Source organism: Echiichthys vipera (assembly GCF_963691815.1).
Source record: "Echiichthys vipera genome assembly, chromosome: 23".
Classification (NCBI taxonomy): Eukaryota; Metazoa; Chordata; class Actinopteri; order Perciformes; family Trachinidae; genus Echiichthys; species Echiichthys vipera.
In genome coordinates this window covers 3,274,533-3,294,695 of record NC_139848.1, presented here as the reverse complement: position 1 = coordinate 3,294,695, position 20,163 = coordinate 3,274,533, and the positions used below count along the sequence as shown (strand labels likewise).

At 43.3% G+C, this 20,163-nt stretch overlaps 1 protein-coding gene across 4 annotated transcripts in view; it reads right to left on the bottom strand.

The window, feature by feature from the left end:
* The window catches only part of LOC310964911 (receptor tyrosine-protein kinase erbB-4), a 232,029-nt gene that overhangs the window by 104,683 nt on the left and 107,183 nt on the right, over nt 1-20,163 (bottom strand). For all 4 annotated transcript variants that reach the window (XM_083938223.1, XM_083938225.1, XM_083938224.1 and 1 more), the window contains exon 2: nt 11,393-11,544. In XM_083938223.1, coding sequence (XP_083794349.1) covers nt 11,393-11,544 — 152 coding nt within the window. The remainder of the gene's footprint in view (nt 1-11,392; nt 11,545-20,163) is intronic.

The window sequence follows — 20,163 nt, the reverse complement described above, 5'->3', positions numbered from 1 at the left end:
TCAGCAGACAGTTACATTGTTTTGCTGAGCTGACATAATTAGCCTGTAAGCTCCAATCAGGCAGCAGCTCCCAGTGATAAAGAATAACAAGACCGAGAGCGATGCTTGTAGTGTTTCAAGCTACATGCTAGCATTAAAATGCTAATATCCTCACAATGACAATGCTGAACTGAACAGGCTTTCATCATCTGGGGAACATTACAAACTGTACAAAACTTCCATGCCAATAAATATGAAAGTTGTTGAGACATTTCAGTCCAGACCAAAGCGGTGGACCGACCAAAGCTGGAAGGAACCTCTCTTACGCTGATTTAAGACATAAAGATAGGCATGGCTGTGAGTTCCCAACATCAGGGAGTGATGATGAGGTGAAGAGTCATTCAACCATCCCATTTTAACACAAAAGGAAAATACAGACAAATAAGCTCACAAAGACATCACCGGTGGCATAATGCACACATATCATATACCAGGGGTGGGCAATTCCAGTACTGGAGAGCCACTGTCCTGCATGTTTTAGGTTTCTCCCTGCTCTAACACACCTGAGTCTAACAATAATCAAACTGTGACGATAATCAGCTGCTTGATAACGAGCAAATCATTAGAATCAGGTGAGAAACCTAAAACATGCAGGACAGTGGCTCTCCAGGACCGGAAATGCCCACCCCTGTCATATACACACAGCCACGTCCTCACACTTTCACACACACAGTGTAAATGTCACTGAGGAACACAATCTGTTCCTTCCACTCAGCATTGCCGGAGCAGCATTCTCCCAAAACCAGCTGGGAGAGGCTGATATTAAAAAAGGCATCGGGAGAAAAACAATTTACAAACACCCATTAATTAATCCGCCATTAAGATGAGTTTTAAATGTCTGAAAGGGGGCCAAGGGGAGGGCTGGGGGCTCTAAATGGCAGAGCCAGTGTCACAGATGTGTCTCTAAAGACTGCACTGGGGAGACTTCAAATCGCAGTTGGTCTGGGCTGAAGAAGGAGAGATAATGGGGCCGAGAGGACAATGATGGCAGACTGGTGTTAAGGTGAAATACCATTGAATACATACTGGGTTTGTCCAAGCGCACGGATAACATGGAGTCTTCAGCAATTAAGAGTGTGTTTAAGCACCTCCAGGTATGAAGGCAAATGTGTCCCACTTCTGAAAAATGCCAACACCCTTCACACATGACCCACTTGATGTACACTCATCCTAATGCCATTTAGGAGTGGCATTTAGAGCCAAGTGTGTTCCACTATTCATCAACGTCTGCTGCAGTCCAGTAGTTTCTGGTCCACGTGAACTGCTTTATATTAGCAGGACGGAGCTGCAGCCATCTGTTGCACAACAATATGTGATATATTGCGACAGTGATGCTGGTATTGTTTTCAGCCTGTGAGTCTGTATGTGTGTGTGTCATCATGGCAAAATGTGGTCCTGGAGACACCGTAGACCACCTAAGGGAGTGATCTGAGCAAGGGGACCGGAAAAAAGGACTCGGCTAACAGTTTTTTTACTTTGATAATGAAAAAAAGAACTTTCAGGAGAAACTAGATGGAGATTTTGACATTGTCCATTATATGAAATAGTATTATGTACAAATACAAATAACTCGTCTCGTAATTTTCCCTGAAAACGTGATTTTTCCTCCCTTTTTTGTTCTCTTTGCATCTTGTGCCACCATCATTCCCCAGGAACGGGAACAATGCGTTTCAATCAAACATGTTGTGCATGCACGTAATGTGCAACGTGGCGATCATATGCAAACACCGCACTTTAATCAACTCTGGAAATCCACTGTGTGAAATATGCAACTGCAGAAATCTTACAAATCACTGAGAGTCACAAAATCCTCTGGAAATCATTTGATGCAATACGCATACGTATCATATCCTGCAGCTATGACGTGCTGCCTTCAGAAGGGCACATGATCTCAGTCTGCCTCATAATGTAACTGTTCACATGTCAGCAGCAGCTCAGATCTGAAGAGTTCAGAGAGATATTGAGAAGTTGAGGACGACACGACTGATACCAGAAAGAGTGCAGTGTTATTTTTGTTTTGCAGTGAGAGGTGATTTCTTGGCCTGGCTTGAGGGATCTCTGCAGAAGTGTGAAACTTTTGTTAGCACACTTTGTGTTTGCACATTTTCTGGTATGTTTGTGTCCCGGATGGAATTAAGCCAAACTAGAATCCTTTTTCTAATCTTAACCAAGTCTTTCGCACTGGTCGCCATTTTACAGCGCTGAATATGACTTCATATCTGGGATCTTTTCTAAGATACCCCACAAATTGTGGTGCATACGTGTTTGTAACGTGAGAGTATGTTGCATATTTTTGTAGATTTCAGACAGGGTCAAAAATACAGAAACATAGTAGACCCTTAACGGTGAAATCTGTTGGAGTTCAGTCCACATAGTTCAGGACAAAAAATCAGGAATGACCGTTATTATAATCCAAAATTGGAAACATATTTTTGAAGGCTATAAAAAAGAGCTGTAGAGGTTTATAATATGCATGTATATTATTTTTTAATACATGAGATGAGAGGATTTTTTTGGGGGAAGCAACAAGCTCATACTCAAAAAAACATAAAGAAAGCATACAGAGATCTGGTGTGTAGTGGAATCTGAACTCTAAGAGCACTCAACGAAGGAAGGCTTCAAGTGGTTTTGCGGCGTAAATAACCTTTAAAGCAATAAATTTAATTTCAATTCAATTCAGTTTTATTTATAGTGCCAAATCATAACAAAAGTTATCTCAGGACACTTTACAGAGTAGGTAAAGACCACACTCTATGACTTATTTATGATTTACAGAGACCCAACAATTCCCCCGTAGAGTACGGTGGCGTTGAAAACCTTCACTATAACAGACAGGAACGTCAGACAGACCCAGCTCTGTGGAGGACGCACATCTGTCTGCACCGGAGAGAGGAAGAGAAGGAGAGAGAGAGAGAAAAGACGGACAGATGGACAGAGAGAGACAAAGACAGACACAAAGACAGAGACAGACACACTTCCAGTAACTCTAATAATATCTATAGCAATGAAACTGTTGTTGCTCAATGGGATTGTTTGCCAAGTCTCTCAGTATTTATCTTCCTCAGTTACAAAAGGAAGCAAATAATTACACTACAAACTATAAAATATCATCTCATCATAGATGTACCTTTCGAGGAAGACGACATGCGTGTTGTCATTCAAACCCACACGTCAGCGGCAGCCAAGGGATCGTTTTTAAAATAGCGTTACCTGATAAAACTATTTGCACCTGGTGATAACGTGTGTGAGTGGAGGAACACCACACTGTATTACACTCAGAGAGAGTGAGTCAGAGAGAGTGGCTGTAGAGTTGGGAAGACACTTAGTGAGAGCAGTACTCTTTCCTTTCGGCCCCATGCATCTGCCACCTTAATTTGTGATAATGACGGCATCCCAGCAGGGCCACTCTGCGCCGAGTGATTCCGAATTGATTTAGTGCATTAATTACGCCCCTGTTATGCCGGTGTCATGGACAATATTTTACAATTTGATAAGCAAAAGACGCACCGTGGGATCATTTTGATGAATAGCGAGGGTTCGGTCGTGGCACGCTTTTATGGTCGTACCTTTTAATTTAACGGTAATCACTTTCCCCCTCCATAAGGTGGAAGCAGCAAGATTCTAATTTCACCTCGGAGACCTCTGCTCTGCGCTGTGTCTGCTTTGATCAGGCCGACAAAAACAGCACACACACACACACGCGCATACACACACACACACTCGAATGAATAAGCGAGTGGGACAATCGTAAACCTGAATACGAGATGCCAGGCTGTGAGCATGCATGTTTAATGTGTGTGTTGGTGTGTACACGCATGTGTTTCCATAATATTGGCTGTAACAATCTATGTGAGAGCATCCGTACTGTTATTCTGGCCCCTCTACGCCTCACACTCACTGCATTAAAACAACATCTCTCCAGTAATGAGCAGGAGAGCTGTGTTCCAGTCGTACCACCTCGCCCCCCAGGGGAAAGAAGACGCCCCAGGATCCGAACTCTGGGGCTCCAGCAGGAACCAGGTCCAACAGCTCGCTCAAAAGCTGTGAACTCTGTAAACAATGTTCATTTAATATGTATTTAAATGCACGCCTCTTTCTCATTACCACTACTGAATATAAGATAAAACAACAGCAACAGAGCAGAAATGATTAGTTCATTCAGTGTAAGCAACACCGCAGATGAAAGACGGCCCTTTTTGCTGTTTGGATGCTAATGCCAGCTCGTGTTTATCCGTCATACGGCCTGATGGACAATCAAGACGACAGAAAGGGGGGAAAATGACACGTGTGTCCATGTTCATCTGTCAGACATCACCAACCATGTGTTTGCCTCTCTGTAGGACTTGAGGGAGGTGGATGAAAGAACAGGTGTGCATGCATTCACACACATAAGTCTAACACTGAAAAAAAATACAATCTAATAAATAAAGTTTGCTGAAACATACATCTTTGAATTTGCCTTACAATATGCTTGATAGCATATATATTAGGTCAATGTTGTCTGTCAACCCCTACTTTTGTGAACATGATGAGATCAAAAAACATGTTTCCAACAAATCACCTGTAAGAATTAACTAATAGATTATTTTTGATTCCCGTGTTTCACTGAAAACCAGTGGGATATTTCCTCTTTTAGCATTTTTTTCTTTTCCTATTGTTTCTGTTTTTTAATAATATCTAATAAAACATGTTTCACACAGTTTCCCCCTTCTGTTTAACACACTACTAAACTGCAGTAAGAGAGAAAAAGTAAAGGAAACAAAGTAAAATGTTATATTTCTCTTCTCTCCGTCGTGGACGTCTCCATTACCCCACAATTACCAGGATATGAGATACACCAGGGTAGTGCCACTGTGATCTGGCAGGGTGCTGGCTGCAGTGAGCAGGGTGCTAATTTTCCCAGCGTTAAGAGCTGTAATTATGCAGACGCTGCCGGGCGCCTCCGAGGCACTAACATCCCTCGGTTCCAGGCGACAGTCCCAACCTTTTATGAGTTCCTCAGCTGGTTCAGAGGCTAATGAAACTGTACGATTCGCCCAGCTAGCACGCCCCTCTCCAACCGTCGTTAAGGATCATCGTGTCATTATCTTGTGAAGAGGCCCATTGTGCCGCGTGGAGCACAATAGTGTGGAATATATATAGAGAGCAGGGACAGAGAGCGAGAGAGGGAGAGGAGCACTTGACCTCCTTGCAGGCCTTGTCCTCTACCTCTCTCTCTCTCTCTGTCCTTATGTAAATGACGTTTCTGATTGTTAAGGGGAGCTTTTCTCAGCACGGGGCCTGACGATACAGACTTTTTGAGGAAAAATGAGAATTATATGCAACAATCCGACCTGAAAAACCAAAATGACTATTCAATATACTACATGGCCAGTCTGAGGGGACTGTTTTTTCTTTCCTCTTATTTTACACATAGACTTACATTATCAGGCAATCAGAAAATCCATTGGATTCAGGGAGGATTTCAACCACATTAACATAAGCCCTTTTCACACATGCACCGCCAACCTGAAATTATCTAGACATGACTCGATGGGGATTTATGTGAGAAGATAAATATCTGAACCACATCTGTGTAATCTCTGATTAAGCTCACGTGTGAATTCAGCCACTCATTCTCCAGAGAACTCGCGGTGAGTGAGTGGGGGTGCTGAGCGTCCCTGTGTCCCTTGACATTGTCCAGTGTTCAGATGTGACATTGGCTATCGTCCATTGTGGTTCAATTCGACCCACAAGAGTTTCATGAGGAACTGAAAATATTTTCCCACTTCTCAACTGGTGGCAGTCACTGCAGTCTCCCCTCGATACCTCCGTGGCAACAGGGGCATGCAACAATGTTGGCAACCCACACAACCCGTCTTGTTTATCACGCTTCATGGATGTGACTTCTGTGCTGCGTCATCACCATTCATATTCATAGACCACCTGTGGCAAACACTGCTCAGTGCCATCACCCTGCAAAATACAGATGTATTGTCGTGCACACTGAGTGACGAAAAACCCCAACGGCTCGTTTTGAAGAAATTCAATTTAAGTAATCACAGATGATGATTTGACTCATTGGCTTCCAGCGGGCAGCTCCACAGTGTTGTGTGTAAGTTGTAAGTCTCTAGTTCCTCTAGTCCACTTCAGGGACGTTATTCCAAAGCCCTGGGATTTAGTCTGCTGCAGGAACAGCCTTCATTCTTCTGGGAAGACTTCCCACAAGATTTGGATGCTGGCTGCAGGGATTTGCTCCCATTCAGCAACAAGAGCATCCATCACTAATGTGGGCGGACCAAATCCTCCCAAAGGTATTTGGTGGTGGTGAGGTTGAGGTGAGGTTGAGGTGAGAGCTCTGTGCGGGCAAGGGAAGTTTTACCACACCAAACTTGCAAAACTATTCCTTTACACACATGTTTACGGGCCATTTAGAGTACGAATGGTGGGGGATTGAAGGACAGGCATGGTGATAGAAGTGTGATGGAGTGGAGTCTAAATTACTGCCTCACAGTAAATGAACAGCATAGAGTCCCCCTCTCAGGGCAGAGCGATCAGATGAGTGCTGAATAATGACACACCGAAGCAGTAATCTCTGACTAGCACACTGTAGGCAGCAGGTTAGAGCAAGGACATAGAGAAAGAGAAACAGTGTCAAGCTGCAGCTGATGAAGTCATGACATAAAACACCAAAAATGAAAGTTTGTCAAGATATAAGAACTCTGAGATAAGCAACCGTTACCTCCGGTAAGTGCGTCCTACAACCTCCATTTGACTGAAACTCAACACCCCTGCTACATCTACTCAGCATGCTACAAGTTAATGCACACACACACACATACACACACACACACACACGCTAGTAGCTTGCTAAGCATATGAAGCAGCAGAGCAGAAAGTGCGTGCCTCCACAATAGATTTCTGAGGATGTACGCTTTGAGAATAGCTGAGCTGCAGAATCACTGAACGCTTTCATTTGCAGCTGAAACACAGCCCAAAGAAAATGGGAAGCCTTTGGTGTGGGGATTTTTCTCTCCTCTCACATCTCTCTTTTTATTTTTTTCCCCTTCTCTGTTGCCTGGCCGCGCTGTGCTGAAGTGAACTGGCGGATCCACGTCACCTCTTTCAAAAAACTAAAAAAAAAAGGTTGGAAATGAGTGCTTGTTGGAGAAGCTGTATCTCTCTCTTCTCTCCTGTCTCTCTCGGCTGGTGTTTGCCAGAGATAAGCTCTGTAAGGAGTGTCTCTGTCTGCATGTCGACACAGACGATACACCTCGGTGACCGTGTCATTCATCTCTCTTTATTGCTGTAGCCTGTGTTTTGTTTGTATCCCTAACTTGTGATAAACTCCTCTGTGGGGAAGTTTTGAGACTTTAAAACATGACCACATATGTCTGCAGACGTCGCATCCTCTGCTTTAAGGACTGCCATCGCCTGTCCCTCCTCTCTCAGCTGCAGCCCTGGCATTGTGCCCTGTGCTTCGCAGCGCTAGCCGGCAGATTGATCTGGCTTTAATGAAGAGTCCTTCAGCCTAGGTGACATCATTAGCTGGTTGTGGGCCACTGCAGGCCACTTGGCTCGGCTCCCTGCTTCACTTCGGGGAAAATGGGTCATTGTGAGTGACAGACAGACAGTGGCCAGAGGAGCCGGCCAGCAAACGAGACAGAGGGGGTATGCCAGGCGGCAGCCTGATGATGCCCTTCAGACACCTGCGTCTGTATTCACAAAACATTTCACCTCTCAACCAAAAGTACTTCCACGAGCGCTGAACACCTTTAACTCTGTGAACCCTGAATCAGGTCGGCAGATTTGAAAAGAAAAGAAAATCTACAAAAGGACACCATTTACTATAGCCAGAAACTTTAAAAACAGACATTACTCCATTTTTCCCCAAAGTTGGTAACACTTGTAGACACTTTTATGACTGTTTTAACTGTTATAATGCATAAAGTAAATGATTAAATTCTCCCTCCTTTAAGCCATGATCGTGCTGTTGCCACAGAGGTGCAGAGAAAACCCACAGTGAGTTGGTCTGGGACAGACTTGAAACGGCTTGGGCTTCAAATAAAACTACATCAGAGATCGGTGGGGAGTGATCTGTGACCTCTGAACTCTGTATCTGTGGGAATTCAATATATTTGGCATTAAACTTGAGTAATCCCATAAAAAAGCAACACACACTGTGTTGCTCTCAGTCATAAGCGACTTAAACAGCATTAAACACTCTTATTGTTGTTTGGCTTGATCACAGTACTGTGGCTGTTAAAGGTTAGTTCAGGTTAGCTACAAATAATGCAACCTTTGACACTGCACTTTGCCTTGTCGTGACCTAATGTGAGCCTCTAAGCTGGATACAGATGCAAACATTAATTTGAGAATATACATTGGCACAGATCTGATGAAGACTGAGCTATAAAACTCACATTTCTGATGCTCTTTCCCCTCATGCTGCATCCCCTGCAGGGAGGCAGAGAGTGAGGGGGAAATCAAAGAGATGTGGTTTAGAGGAAAGCTGGACCTGAGGAGGCTGCGGAGCCATCTCATCCATCTAACTGTCAGCATCTCACCAGGCAAAAATCACCAAGTCCTCCGTCTGTCCCTGCCCTCACCCGCCTCCTTCTCCATCCCTGCCCTGCGCTGCGCCCTCTCCCTGCTCTCTCCTTATACACACAAATATATGCAGACACAAACTCACAACCCTGCGGCACGGTAGCTAAACATTGTAATTTTAGCACAGCAGCTGTTTTTGCCTGCCATAAAAGCAACAACCCTCTAGCTCTTCTCTCGCTCCGTCCTCGTTCCCATTCTTCATCCTTACTACCTTACTATCACACTCTATCCATCCATCCGTCCGTATGTACTGTACATACCTCCGAGGCTGCTGTTTTGTATATGAGTGTATTGTATCTCCTTGGCCATTCCCAGCCAGCCTGCAGCTCACAATATAAGTCTATGTGGCGGAGATAATGTGTGTGCATGCCGACATTGAACTTTGCATGAACCATTGCTTACAGTTTCAGATAATGCAATAGTCAAAACTGCAGTGTGAATGAGAAACAATTGTGTAATTACGGCTTAGAAATTGTAACTATATGTATATGACTTTTGTTAAAACCAGCTTATACATTTAATTTCAAGTCTGTAATAAAATACACACAGCAGAATTAAACCATTCTCACAGTACAGCACGTTAAGCTTAATTAGGGCTGGGTTTCTCTGATTTCTTATGACCAATAGTGTGATTTGCTACAGAGTTTCCATGGCAACCACCCCCCTCGCACCCACTTAACTATCCCCCAGATGCCTAATTGTTTCCCTAATGATGCTAGGCCTAATGGGACTGTTTATGGTATTCATTTGATAGCACTGGCCCAGTAATTAGACTACACCTCACTTCATTAAACCCCGAGGGGCACGTACAGTATATGCACATACTATAGCACAAGAGGATTTGAAAGCACTGGGCCGATGACACACACACAAACACACACGCATGCACACACACACACACACACGCACACACACACAGACAGACAGACAGACAGACAGACAGACACACACACACACACACACACACACACACACACACACACACACACACACACACACACACACTCACACACACACACACACACACACACACACACACAGAGACAGAGCAGCTACACACCCAAGAGAGTACTGTGTTTGAGAGGAATGGCAGTGGCACTTTACATTCAGAGTACTACTCGTTTGCCTGCAGTGTCTCATAGAAATGTCTCCCTTAATAATTCCTACTTGTACCTCTTTTCATTGGTTCCACCGCACTGTACCATGTAGCACTGGGCTTTAATCAATATCCACAAGTCCATTGAATGAGACTCTAAACTTCGCTGGTTACATGTTGTAACACCATCCAGAGAAGAGATCTAACTTGTCTTGGATGCAAAAGTATAAAAGACCAACCAAACTTTTGAGAGTTTGATACATTAGTAACATGTCCATTGCATTCAGCTGAAGACTTTAATGCCAATTCTTCAACATCTATTTTACCACTCCTATGTACTAGCCAAGCAGATTACGCCATTAAATGAGCACCGACAAGGAGCCGCTACAACAAACAGTACATAAATGCAAATACTCTCATTGTTTGTATGTAGTGTGAAGGAGTAGATCTCAGTCATCTAATCTATGTGCTTTACAGCTTTATGACGTGTTTGGCCGAACTTAAAGAAACAGTGAGAATATTCAGAGACAGACAGACAGTTCAGATTCAGATATTTAGCGTGGACATGCAGGTTTTAAGCGTGGGGAAACCTGTAATAAAGAGGTGATACACTGCTTGCCATTGCCAATAGACTTTTGTTTTTTATTGTTGTCTCAAGTTCAACGTCACGAATGCCATGCACCAGAAAAAGGGTTTAGCTGTAGCAGCATGGAAGCTTGTGAAAAGGTCAGTCCATAGGTGACTCGGCTGGGAGGGTCGCCGGTTCGAGTCCCTGTGTGAACCATGAATGGAGCATGGACTGGTTGGAGAGGTGCCAATTCATCTCCTAGGCACTGCCGAGGTGCTGTTGAGCAAGGTACTAAACCCCCAACTGATCAGGGCGCTGATCCATTGGCAGCCAGTCGCTCTAACATCTCTCCATTAATTGCGTGTGTATAGGTCCTGTTTGTGCATGTGTGTGTTTCGGGCCTGTGTGTGTGTGTGTGTGTGTATTTCGGGCCTGTGTGTGTGTAACATGAATAATAACAGAGTGAAAAAATTGAATTTCCCTTGCGGGATAAATAAAAAGTAATTATTATTATTCTTATTTAGTCTCTTTTTCAAACTTGGTGCTGAGTAATTTGGGACATTGTTTATGTTTTATGTTTGCTGCTTGCACAGAATTTGCTGCTGAGATGACAAAGACTCTCAGAAGTTACTGACAGAGGCGACGCGCATCAAAGCGACAAAATTCAGCCCCGTGTTGTCATGTTTCCATCGCTGCTTCTGATGCTTCCCATACCTCTGTAACTATCAGAGATCATTAAACATCCAAACTCTGTCTCTTTGATTCTCTTTCCATGGTGCTGAAACAGTCCAACCTCTTTAATTTGTTCCCTACGTATTTGTTTTTCTAATTTTTAACATTAAAAAATCAGTTATTGCTCGCCCTCAAAATACAGAATGAGACAAGCAGCCTTCATCTCTGTCCAAGGTGCTGAAACGACCCTGTTTCTCTCTGAAGCATTCAACCTCTGTCTCTTCTGTCCCTCTCCATGGTCCTGAAAGATAATAATTGTCCTCTCCACGGTGTTGAAGCAGTCATTATTTCTCCCTCCATGCAAATAGAATATGACGCTGTGAACACCAGCTGGAGAAAACAAACAAGAGATGGTTGAATGTTCGTACCTTGAGGAAGGAGAGGTTGCGGTTTCGATCGATGCTGGTAATCTCCAAGTTGCCCATGACGACTTCGCAGTTCTCGTAGAGCTTCTTCAGGGTGCGGTACTGCTGGTCCAGGTCGGAGAGAGTGCTCAGCTTGTTCTCTGTGCCAGGACAAACTGGAGACGGAGACAGAAACAAATGGTGTCACGTAAGAGGCGATGTGTGTTGGAGAAAGTCAGAGCATTCAAACATGATGACACATTTGAAAAAGTCGATTTTAACCTCAGTCGGCAGTGCCTAGGAATTAAGATTCACGGAAAGTACTTTGAATTAAAAGTATAATTAATGTTTTTCAGTCACTCATGACCATATAGTCATTATCTCCAAATGCCATCAGGCAACTTGAGCAAATACGGTTACCATACTGTAGCTGCTTGAATACTCAAAGGTAAGCCCACCAGCTAACCCACATAAGTTCAATTGCATTATTTTTATAGCGGAAAAATTAATGTAAGATACACTTGGGTTATTCTGCTTGGGAAACTGATTATTTAACTGAGACTCTAGCTACAACACCAGAGTGTAGACGCACGGTTCATTGGCTGCTGAAAAGCACTGTTTCTGAAATAAATGTTAGACTCTGTGAGATAATGAATGTAGACTGAGAGGAAAGAGACATTTAGAAGAAGGGAGGTCAAGATTAAAACCATACATCGTGTGAATATGAAATACAAAACCGAGGCAAATAAAGAAATAAAGAGACAGTTTGAAGGACAGAGGGAGTAGTAGTTGTGGAAGAAGGGGTCTGGAGATTGCGTATATTGCTAAAAGAGTGCAGACATGACCCTTGACAATGAGGGAGCTGCGAGAGTCGCAACTTGGGGAGGGACAAGTGGGGTGAGAGGGCTGGATATCATTCCTCTGAGGCAGTGACCTACAGTCTGGGTCTGGCACCGGCACACCGCTTAATCAAAGTTATTCAAATTGCAATGGCTGACCTCCGCGGAGGGTTTTACTGACGAGATTACAGGACTTTGAAGATATTATAGTGAGTGTGTGGGAAGGCTGGGCAATTATAAAGTCGTAGTTTTCAGGCACATGCACAAAGGTAACCATTAAAGCACACACACACACACACACACACACACACACTGGACCTTTCCAACACCCTCTGGCACACATGCTTTACCAATCACAGCTATGGCACTGACATCTACTGCAGCGTGTGTATACTGAGCTCCACGCAATGGCACAAAATGCAACATAAGAGATCATGTATGATATTTTGAGAAGTATAAAACATTTTTTGGTTCATTATGAAACTGTGGCTGGACAAAAAGACTTTGGCGCATGTGAAAAATGCACTCAAGCCAAGGGAGCGTCTGAATGGCCAACAGCAGGAACAGTGATCGTCAGAATGATACAAATAAAAGATAATACACAGATGCCACAATTAACTCCTCCTCTTAAGACATTCAAAAGGAAAAATCACGCAAGAAACGCAAATACACAGTTCATTTGCTCTCCAACTCTTTGCAGAGGAACATTAAAACATATAGATTCTGTTAACGTGTGTGTTTGCGGCACTAATGATAAATGAATGGCAACAGACTAATGCAGCATCTACCACTGTAATTAGTTCTTCCTGTTTCCAGCCTCGTTCCATCCCTGCCAGCCTTTCCACCAGTTAGTCAGCCAACCTCCCCAGCCTCGGTCCTGCTACCATCTGCTCCGTTCTGCTGGCACCATCGGTGTGTAACCACGAGCACGGCCGCTGGTTTGTGCGTGGTAGGGCAGACACAGGAATGGAGTTTGGCTCCATGTATTTAAACCGCTCATTAAAGTTCGTCTGCGCTTCAACTTTGAATAGGTCTCCTTCTTAAATCCGAAGTTCATTTTCGCCAACATCGAATGGTTTGGTCTGTTAATGGAGGACACATTAAATAACCCTCTAACCCTAATCAAACTTATTTTTCAGCCATTTTAAGATGAAATACGGGAGAAATGTAAGAAATGTAACTTTGACCGGCTTTGGGTTTTGGTCCAAGACATAGTTCCTGGCTAATGGGTGAAAATGTTGCTTTTTTTTTATGAGAAAAACAGTCATTTGTTTTAAACATTTAACCTATAATTGCATTTTCCGCAAGAGTGACCTTTTGCAAGTAATCACTGCCCAGAAATGCGACAGCAAAGCCTGCGAGGACACCACTGGAGGCTTAGGTGTACAACTATATAAGTGTAGCATTGAAGCAATGCACTGTTTCATCTTCGTGTGTGCTGTAGTGTTTACATCACATAACTCCTGCCCTCTATCTTAAAGAGTTTGGGGCATGGACAACTGTTCCTATACTTCTTTCTTTATCAGGGAATCCTCCAGCATTTCTATGAATCTTCCGTCATTATTCTGCTACAATGTCAAACTACTCCACTCTCTTGCTGCCCTGCAGATTTCTATAGTTTGTGCAGCTCCCTCTGCTTAAAATGAGCTACAGAAACGTACACATTACAGATTCTAGCCACATGAAATGATTTGGGAACTGAAATGTGGTGTTTGTTCTTCATTCAATGCATTTAAATGTGCAAGGACTTTTTAGGATGCATTGTGTTAGTCTAAAAGTTGACCTTGGGGTGACTTAGCCCCTATTCTCTCATGCACGCACACACGCACGCACAAACAAAAGCACACACGCACACACACACACACACACACACACACACACACACACACACACACACACACACACACACACACACACACACACACACACACACACACACACACACACACACACACACACACACACACACACACACACACACACACACACACACACACACACACACACACACACACACACACACACACACACTTACTGTAAGGGCCTTTAAGCCCTAGGCTACAGTCGGGGTTAGCCCACTTGGATTGTGCCGGTGTAAACACTTTCTTAACCCCAGGCTCCCTTAGCTTGTCATTAAGTGCAGTGTGCAGTGTGAAAAGGGATGTTTTTTTTCCACCATTGCTGTTAAACTGTATTTTATTATTATTATTATTATTTTACTTAAAATTAATTTAAGCTGCAATGTAATCTAGTCAAAGGGGAACTAATCCCAAACTATTTTGATAAACAATGACACACTTAAGTCATTTTGGGTATAGATAATTTGGTTTTCTTCGTTTTCTGTCACTGTAAACTTAAATCTGTGTTTTGGACTGTTGCAAGATGTTGCTCTTTCAGAAATTCTAACAGGCTTTGTTTCCATTTTGCATTTAACCTTTGCTCATGTCCTTTAAATACACCTGCTTTGCAATGGTAATCAGCCAAAATTCATTTTCCAAGTACAATAATCACAGAAAGAGAGAATGAAATAAGGAAACCAACCAAAGCCAATGGACTATTGCATAGTTGAACGTGCACCTATATTGAACACTGGAAGCATATACACTCCCATATTGCTTTATGGATCGTTGGCTCTGCAGAGATGAGTGTGCTTTCGCTCCACTGTGATCTGCCATATTGCTGTAGGTACAGTCTGTGCGGGACACAGTGGCAGTGAGGGGACCTGAGCTACGGTGATAAATGAGATTTGCTGACCACACATATGAGTTATTAGATGAAATGATTTAAGAGCGGCAACAAACTGAGAGGAAGTCGGCAAGGAGATATAAAATTGGTCAGATCGATAAACGCATATGTGTGTATTTTTTGTGTGGAGATGAAAGGTTACAGAGCATCTGTAATAATCTGTTATTGAAACTTTCTTGCAGGTGTGTGCGCGCGCGCGTGTGTGTGTGTGTGTGTGTGTGTGTGTGTGTGTGTGTGTGTGAGAGAGAGAGAGTTTGTGCCTGTGAGTGGTTCTAAAAGATCAGAGGGGAGAGGTGAAAAGTGACGGGAGAACAACTCTCGCAAGCCAATATCAGGGGATAGCACACACACACACACACACACACACACAGGCACACACACACACAGATACAGACAGAGAGAGAAATGGCACTCATTCAGGGTGAGTAAGCAAGGTAAAGCAAATAGAATTGAAAGAGAGAGAGAGGGAGAGACGGAGATAGAAAGAGAGACACAATCTTGTATTTGCCAGAGTGGGAATGACATCCAGGAGCATTAGCATTCATATCGACACGCTCTACTGTAAATGCTCTTTTCTCTGGGCTCATTTTGAAAGTGTCTGGATCCATCTGCTCTACCTCTTTCTCTCTCTCTCTCGCTTTTCCTAATTTCTTTTTCGCTGCCCTGAGCCATCTATTTCTCTGTCTCAGCTCTCCTTCCATTCTTCTCTCTCCCAGGCTCAGCGGTGGACAATGTAAGTATTGAGCCGTTGCCTTTTTCCCCGTTAAAGCATCGGTGACACAGGGCCATGTCCACTTGACAGCGCCAGGGCGTGTGTGTGTGTATGCCTGTGTGTGTGTGTGTGTCAGGGGAGACGATACCAATAGGCAGAACATCTCTACAGTTGTGTCTCTGCAGTTATATATTGCAGAGACATGATAATAAAGGGGGTGACAACAGAATAAAGACACACCTCTCACCTGGGTTTTGGGTTTGAACCCTTCTTTTTACCGAACGTGAACCTTTTCTTTAAACAATCTGACCTTCTCAAAGTGGGTTCACCATTCATACCAAGACCGTCACACAATACAAGTGTGACAGTCGACAAGACTGGTAATTTGATTTGAAACCAGCTTTTTTATTTGATCTGAAACTGGAAAAATAGCTTACACTGTCTCATGTCTCATGACAGATTTTCTATTGTCACTGGAAAAAACAGTTTTTCAGGTGGTCATTCGATTTAACCAAGCTGTTGACGCTCAGTCTGCATTGTTGGTAATGGAGGCATGTTTCTGACAATGTCTGTCATTCTGCTGAGTCAATCTTGATCCTGTTTTTTAAACATCCATCATAACTCTGACAATGTTATACCTGTTATAAAGTGAGGGAAAGATCTTGACCACGACTAACAACAACGACACCAATGCTGATTCTAGAAAAAGCAATATGCAAAGAGAAGTCTTGACCAGTGCTTTTATTTTTTACGGGGAGAATAGTCTCGAAATTTGACTTAAGAACTGGAATTTATCCGTTTTTTTAAATTATTTACGTTTTATGGTTTAACATACAATAGCATGACACAAGACTTAGAAATAAAACAATACAAACACAACAATAAGAGTACATGCATCAGGGGAGCACAAATCAATTACATTTCAAAAAGGTTTTCATTTATTTCTTGATGAGTATTAAATTAAAGTTTCATTCTTCTCAAGGAAGAAAGGGGGGGGGGTGTACAGAGCCTAATGCTTTTCTTTTTTTTATTGTCTTTCCGCTACATATTCCCGAACAGAAGTCCATAGATTGTTTAGACCAGTATCCATGAAATGTATCAGTGAAAACAAAAAGAATGAGCAAGAATGACAAAAAAAGACAGAGAAAGATGAGTAGAAAATACAGGAAAGACAAAAAGAAAGCAAGAAAACTGCTCACAGAGGTAGAGAGATTAATGCAACAGAGGGAAGAACCGGAAGGAAACAGAGCAGCCAACAGAGAAAGAAAGAGAACAATAGAAAGAAAAGAACAAGTGAGCTCTTGGCAATTTTATTGTGTCGTACGATTCTTGGGGATTTTCATGCTCTCAGCAGTCCAGCAGAGCAGCTACTGGCTCCAATGCCTCAATGCTTTCCAGAGAGGATTGCTTTCCTCATTCACGTCTTTATAACTAATAGATATCATTATCTATTAGTAAGCAATAAGGGAAGAGTTCTCAGTCTTTATACGGAGAGATGATTTGGTCTCAGTCCACCTCAAACACAGTTGGAGTGTGGGCATTTCATGTCTTTGTTGGCGTTCACTAATGCTGTCAATACTCCTCTATAATGATTCTCAAACTGTATTCCTTTGCTTTTCACTGCGTTTGCACTGAATTATAGCAAAAACGTCCGAGCTGCATAACCCAGTTTGCTGCTGGCATATCCATTCAAGTCTGAGAGGCACTGACTTTAATCTCCCTAAACTGAATTACAACTTAATCCGTCTCACACCTTTTTCCCTGGAACAGAGTTTAGTAACAATGAAGAAGCATCCTTGTGTGTTACAAAAAAAACTGTAGTGGTTAACGCAAGACAGGTAGGAGCAGAGCGATGTCCGGGCATGCATGCAGGGCGGCTCGGGCTGTAGAGCCCATTTCTGATTTATCCGTGAAGTGAGAGACGGCGGCAGACAGTCACCGCCCTGCTTCTTCGCACTGACGTATTGAGCTGTGCCTGTTCTCATTTCTCACTTCATCTCTTCTCCTTCACATTGCTGCCTCTTCTCGAGCTTTTATCCTCACCGCGTCAGCTCTCTTATCATGTTTCTGTCCTCCTGTTGCAAACTGCCTCGTTTTTTCATCAATCCTCTTGTCTTCTCTTAACTTTTGATCCTTTTCCCCAACATTACATAGTCCTCTGAATCCCCTGTGTCGAGGTAGGCGACATCTATTTCATGCAAAAACAGCGGACTGCACCACAGTCAAGAACTACTATTTAGGGAGGTAATTGCTGACTGTTCATTCATTCATCTTCAACCTCTTGTCTCTGTCGGGGTCATGGGGGGCTGGAGCCGATCCCAGCTGACATCGGGTGTGAGGCGGGGTCCACCCTGGACAGGACGCCAGTCTATCACAGGACACATAGAGACGAACAGAGACAGACAACCATTCACACCTACGGGTTATTTAGAGTCATCAATGAACCGAACACCTGCACGTCTTTGGACTGTGGGAGGAAACCGGAGAACCCGGAGAACACCCACGCAGACACGGGGAGAACATGCAAACTCCACACAGAAGGGCCCCAGCTGGGATCCATGCCATGAACACTAATTGATATTGGGGGGAAAAGCCTGACTTGTTCTTTCTTTCTCATTGCATTTATGTTAGAAAATCAGGACTATGAGCTATTGGAAGTCGAGGGAAGGAGTATACACTTTATAACAGTGAAAAGAGGCCTTAAACTGCGTGTTTTGAGCCGTGATGGCTGACTGAGTGGATGGCATACTTACTTTGGGGTTCAGCAAAAGGACATGAACATGACATGAGGAAAAGGTTGTAAGGTCACAGCTAGGGATGCACTGATATGAAAAATAAATCGCAAAGATTGACAGTATTTGGTTGAAAACTGCCCTGAGCTGCAAATCCACCCAAGACGATGCCACTCGCCATCCATTTATCCCAAACCTCAGCTGACACTTCAAACATCCCAGGAGTCTGGACTACATCAATGGTGGACCGTTATTACTGGTCCTACCAGCATTCATCCCGCTCATCACTACGACCTCCACCACCACCACCATCATCATCATCATCATCATCATCATCATCATCATCATCATCATCCTTTGCTGCTCAGAAGTCACAGAGACTCCTGAGGTCGGGCTGAGAAGGCAATGATAGAGCTTATAGGCTCAGCTCCAACATGGACATCATCCCAAAATGATATTCCCCCAACAAAGAAAGAGAAGCCACTACTCTTACAAAATGACCGATAGTACAAATGAAACTTTTTTAGAGGCGTCCAGGTTGCCCTTGGTTTAGTTATATACAATATTTCCAGGGTTTTGAGGTTCTTTTTTTAATACATATGCTTTGTGAACATACAGGGGCAGTGTTGCCACTTGTAAGGTTTCGATGTGCTGAAGTTTAACATATTTCAGGGATTTAGCTCATGCTCAGTTCATTCTGCATGGCCCACTGATAATAGCAGATGTAATAAAACAATTATGTGACAGAATGATTGCAAAAAGTACAGACACAGTACAGTTGTTTTATCTTTACATTTCTGAAAATTGGGAGATGTTAAAGTACCTGTGAGCGTTTGAGGAAGTGGGCTAATCTATCTCTTCTCCACGTCCTTACATCTCAAGGGACTGCTTGATGAGACCTTCGCTAATCCAGAGAAACTTTTACTCTTCTTCACCTGCATTAGTGAATTAGTTGAATTGCCATGGCCTCCTTTTTCATTGCATTTGACGGCAGAGAAGACAACAAATCCCTCAAAACCGAACGGACACTGTCTTTCATATAAGCTTATTCAATTAGAAACACACAAAGTTCGTCTGCCTCCCCTTTTGAAATCACTTCTGCTCCATCTTGTTCCACCCCATCAGAGGGTGAGGTAAGCTCAGATGGAGCCTGAGAGCCCAACAAAGGGGAGAAGTACGCACACGTTGCTTGCTGCTACTCATGAAACATCCTGCTGTGAGTGATCGTGACAACTGAAGACGAACATGAATGAGTGCAGCATTTTTATCAGGACGTTTCCTTTATTGTGTTGCATTATTATGTCTGACTCACTTGACTATGAATAAACAACATCATAAAATGCACAGTTCAAATAAAAATCCGATTGTCTCATGATATAATAACCACATAAAACGATTAACTTCCTCCGTGTCTGAGTTAAGTTAAGTCGTTGCCTCTGCTCCCTTCGAAGCCACCGAACTACATTGACAAAAACAGCAATTGTACCTCATTAACAGTGAACGCCTGCTGCTAATGTGGACTAGCTTTCAAGGCAAGGGCCTCTGTATGTGCAGGCAGCGAGTCCAGGAGGGCCTTTACATCAGGTGGAACATCCTCCCTTAGATGTAATATAATCACAAGATACCATGGACTGTTGTGAGCTATTGCTTCATTTGAAAATTGGCCGTAAAATTAAAAAAGTAAAACATACAGTGAGGATTGGTGAGAGGAACCCTGCAGAGTCCATCCACACTTAAACTAGGAATTTGTCTTTTTTGCTTATTTGG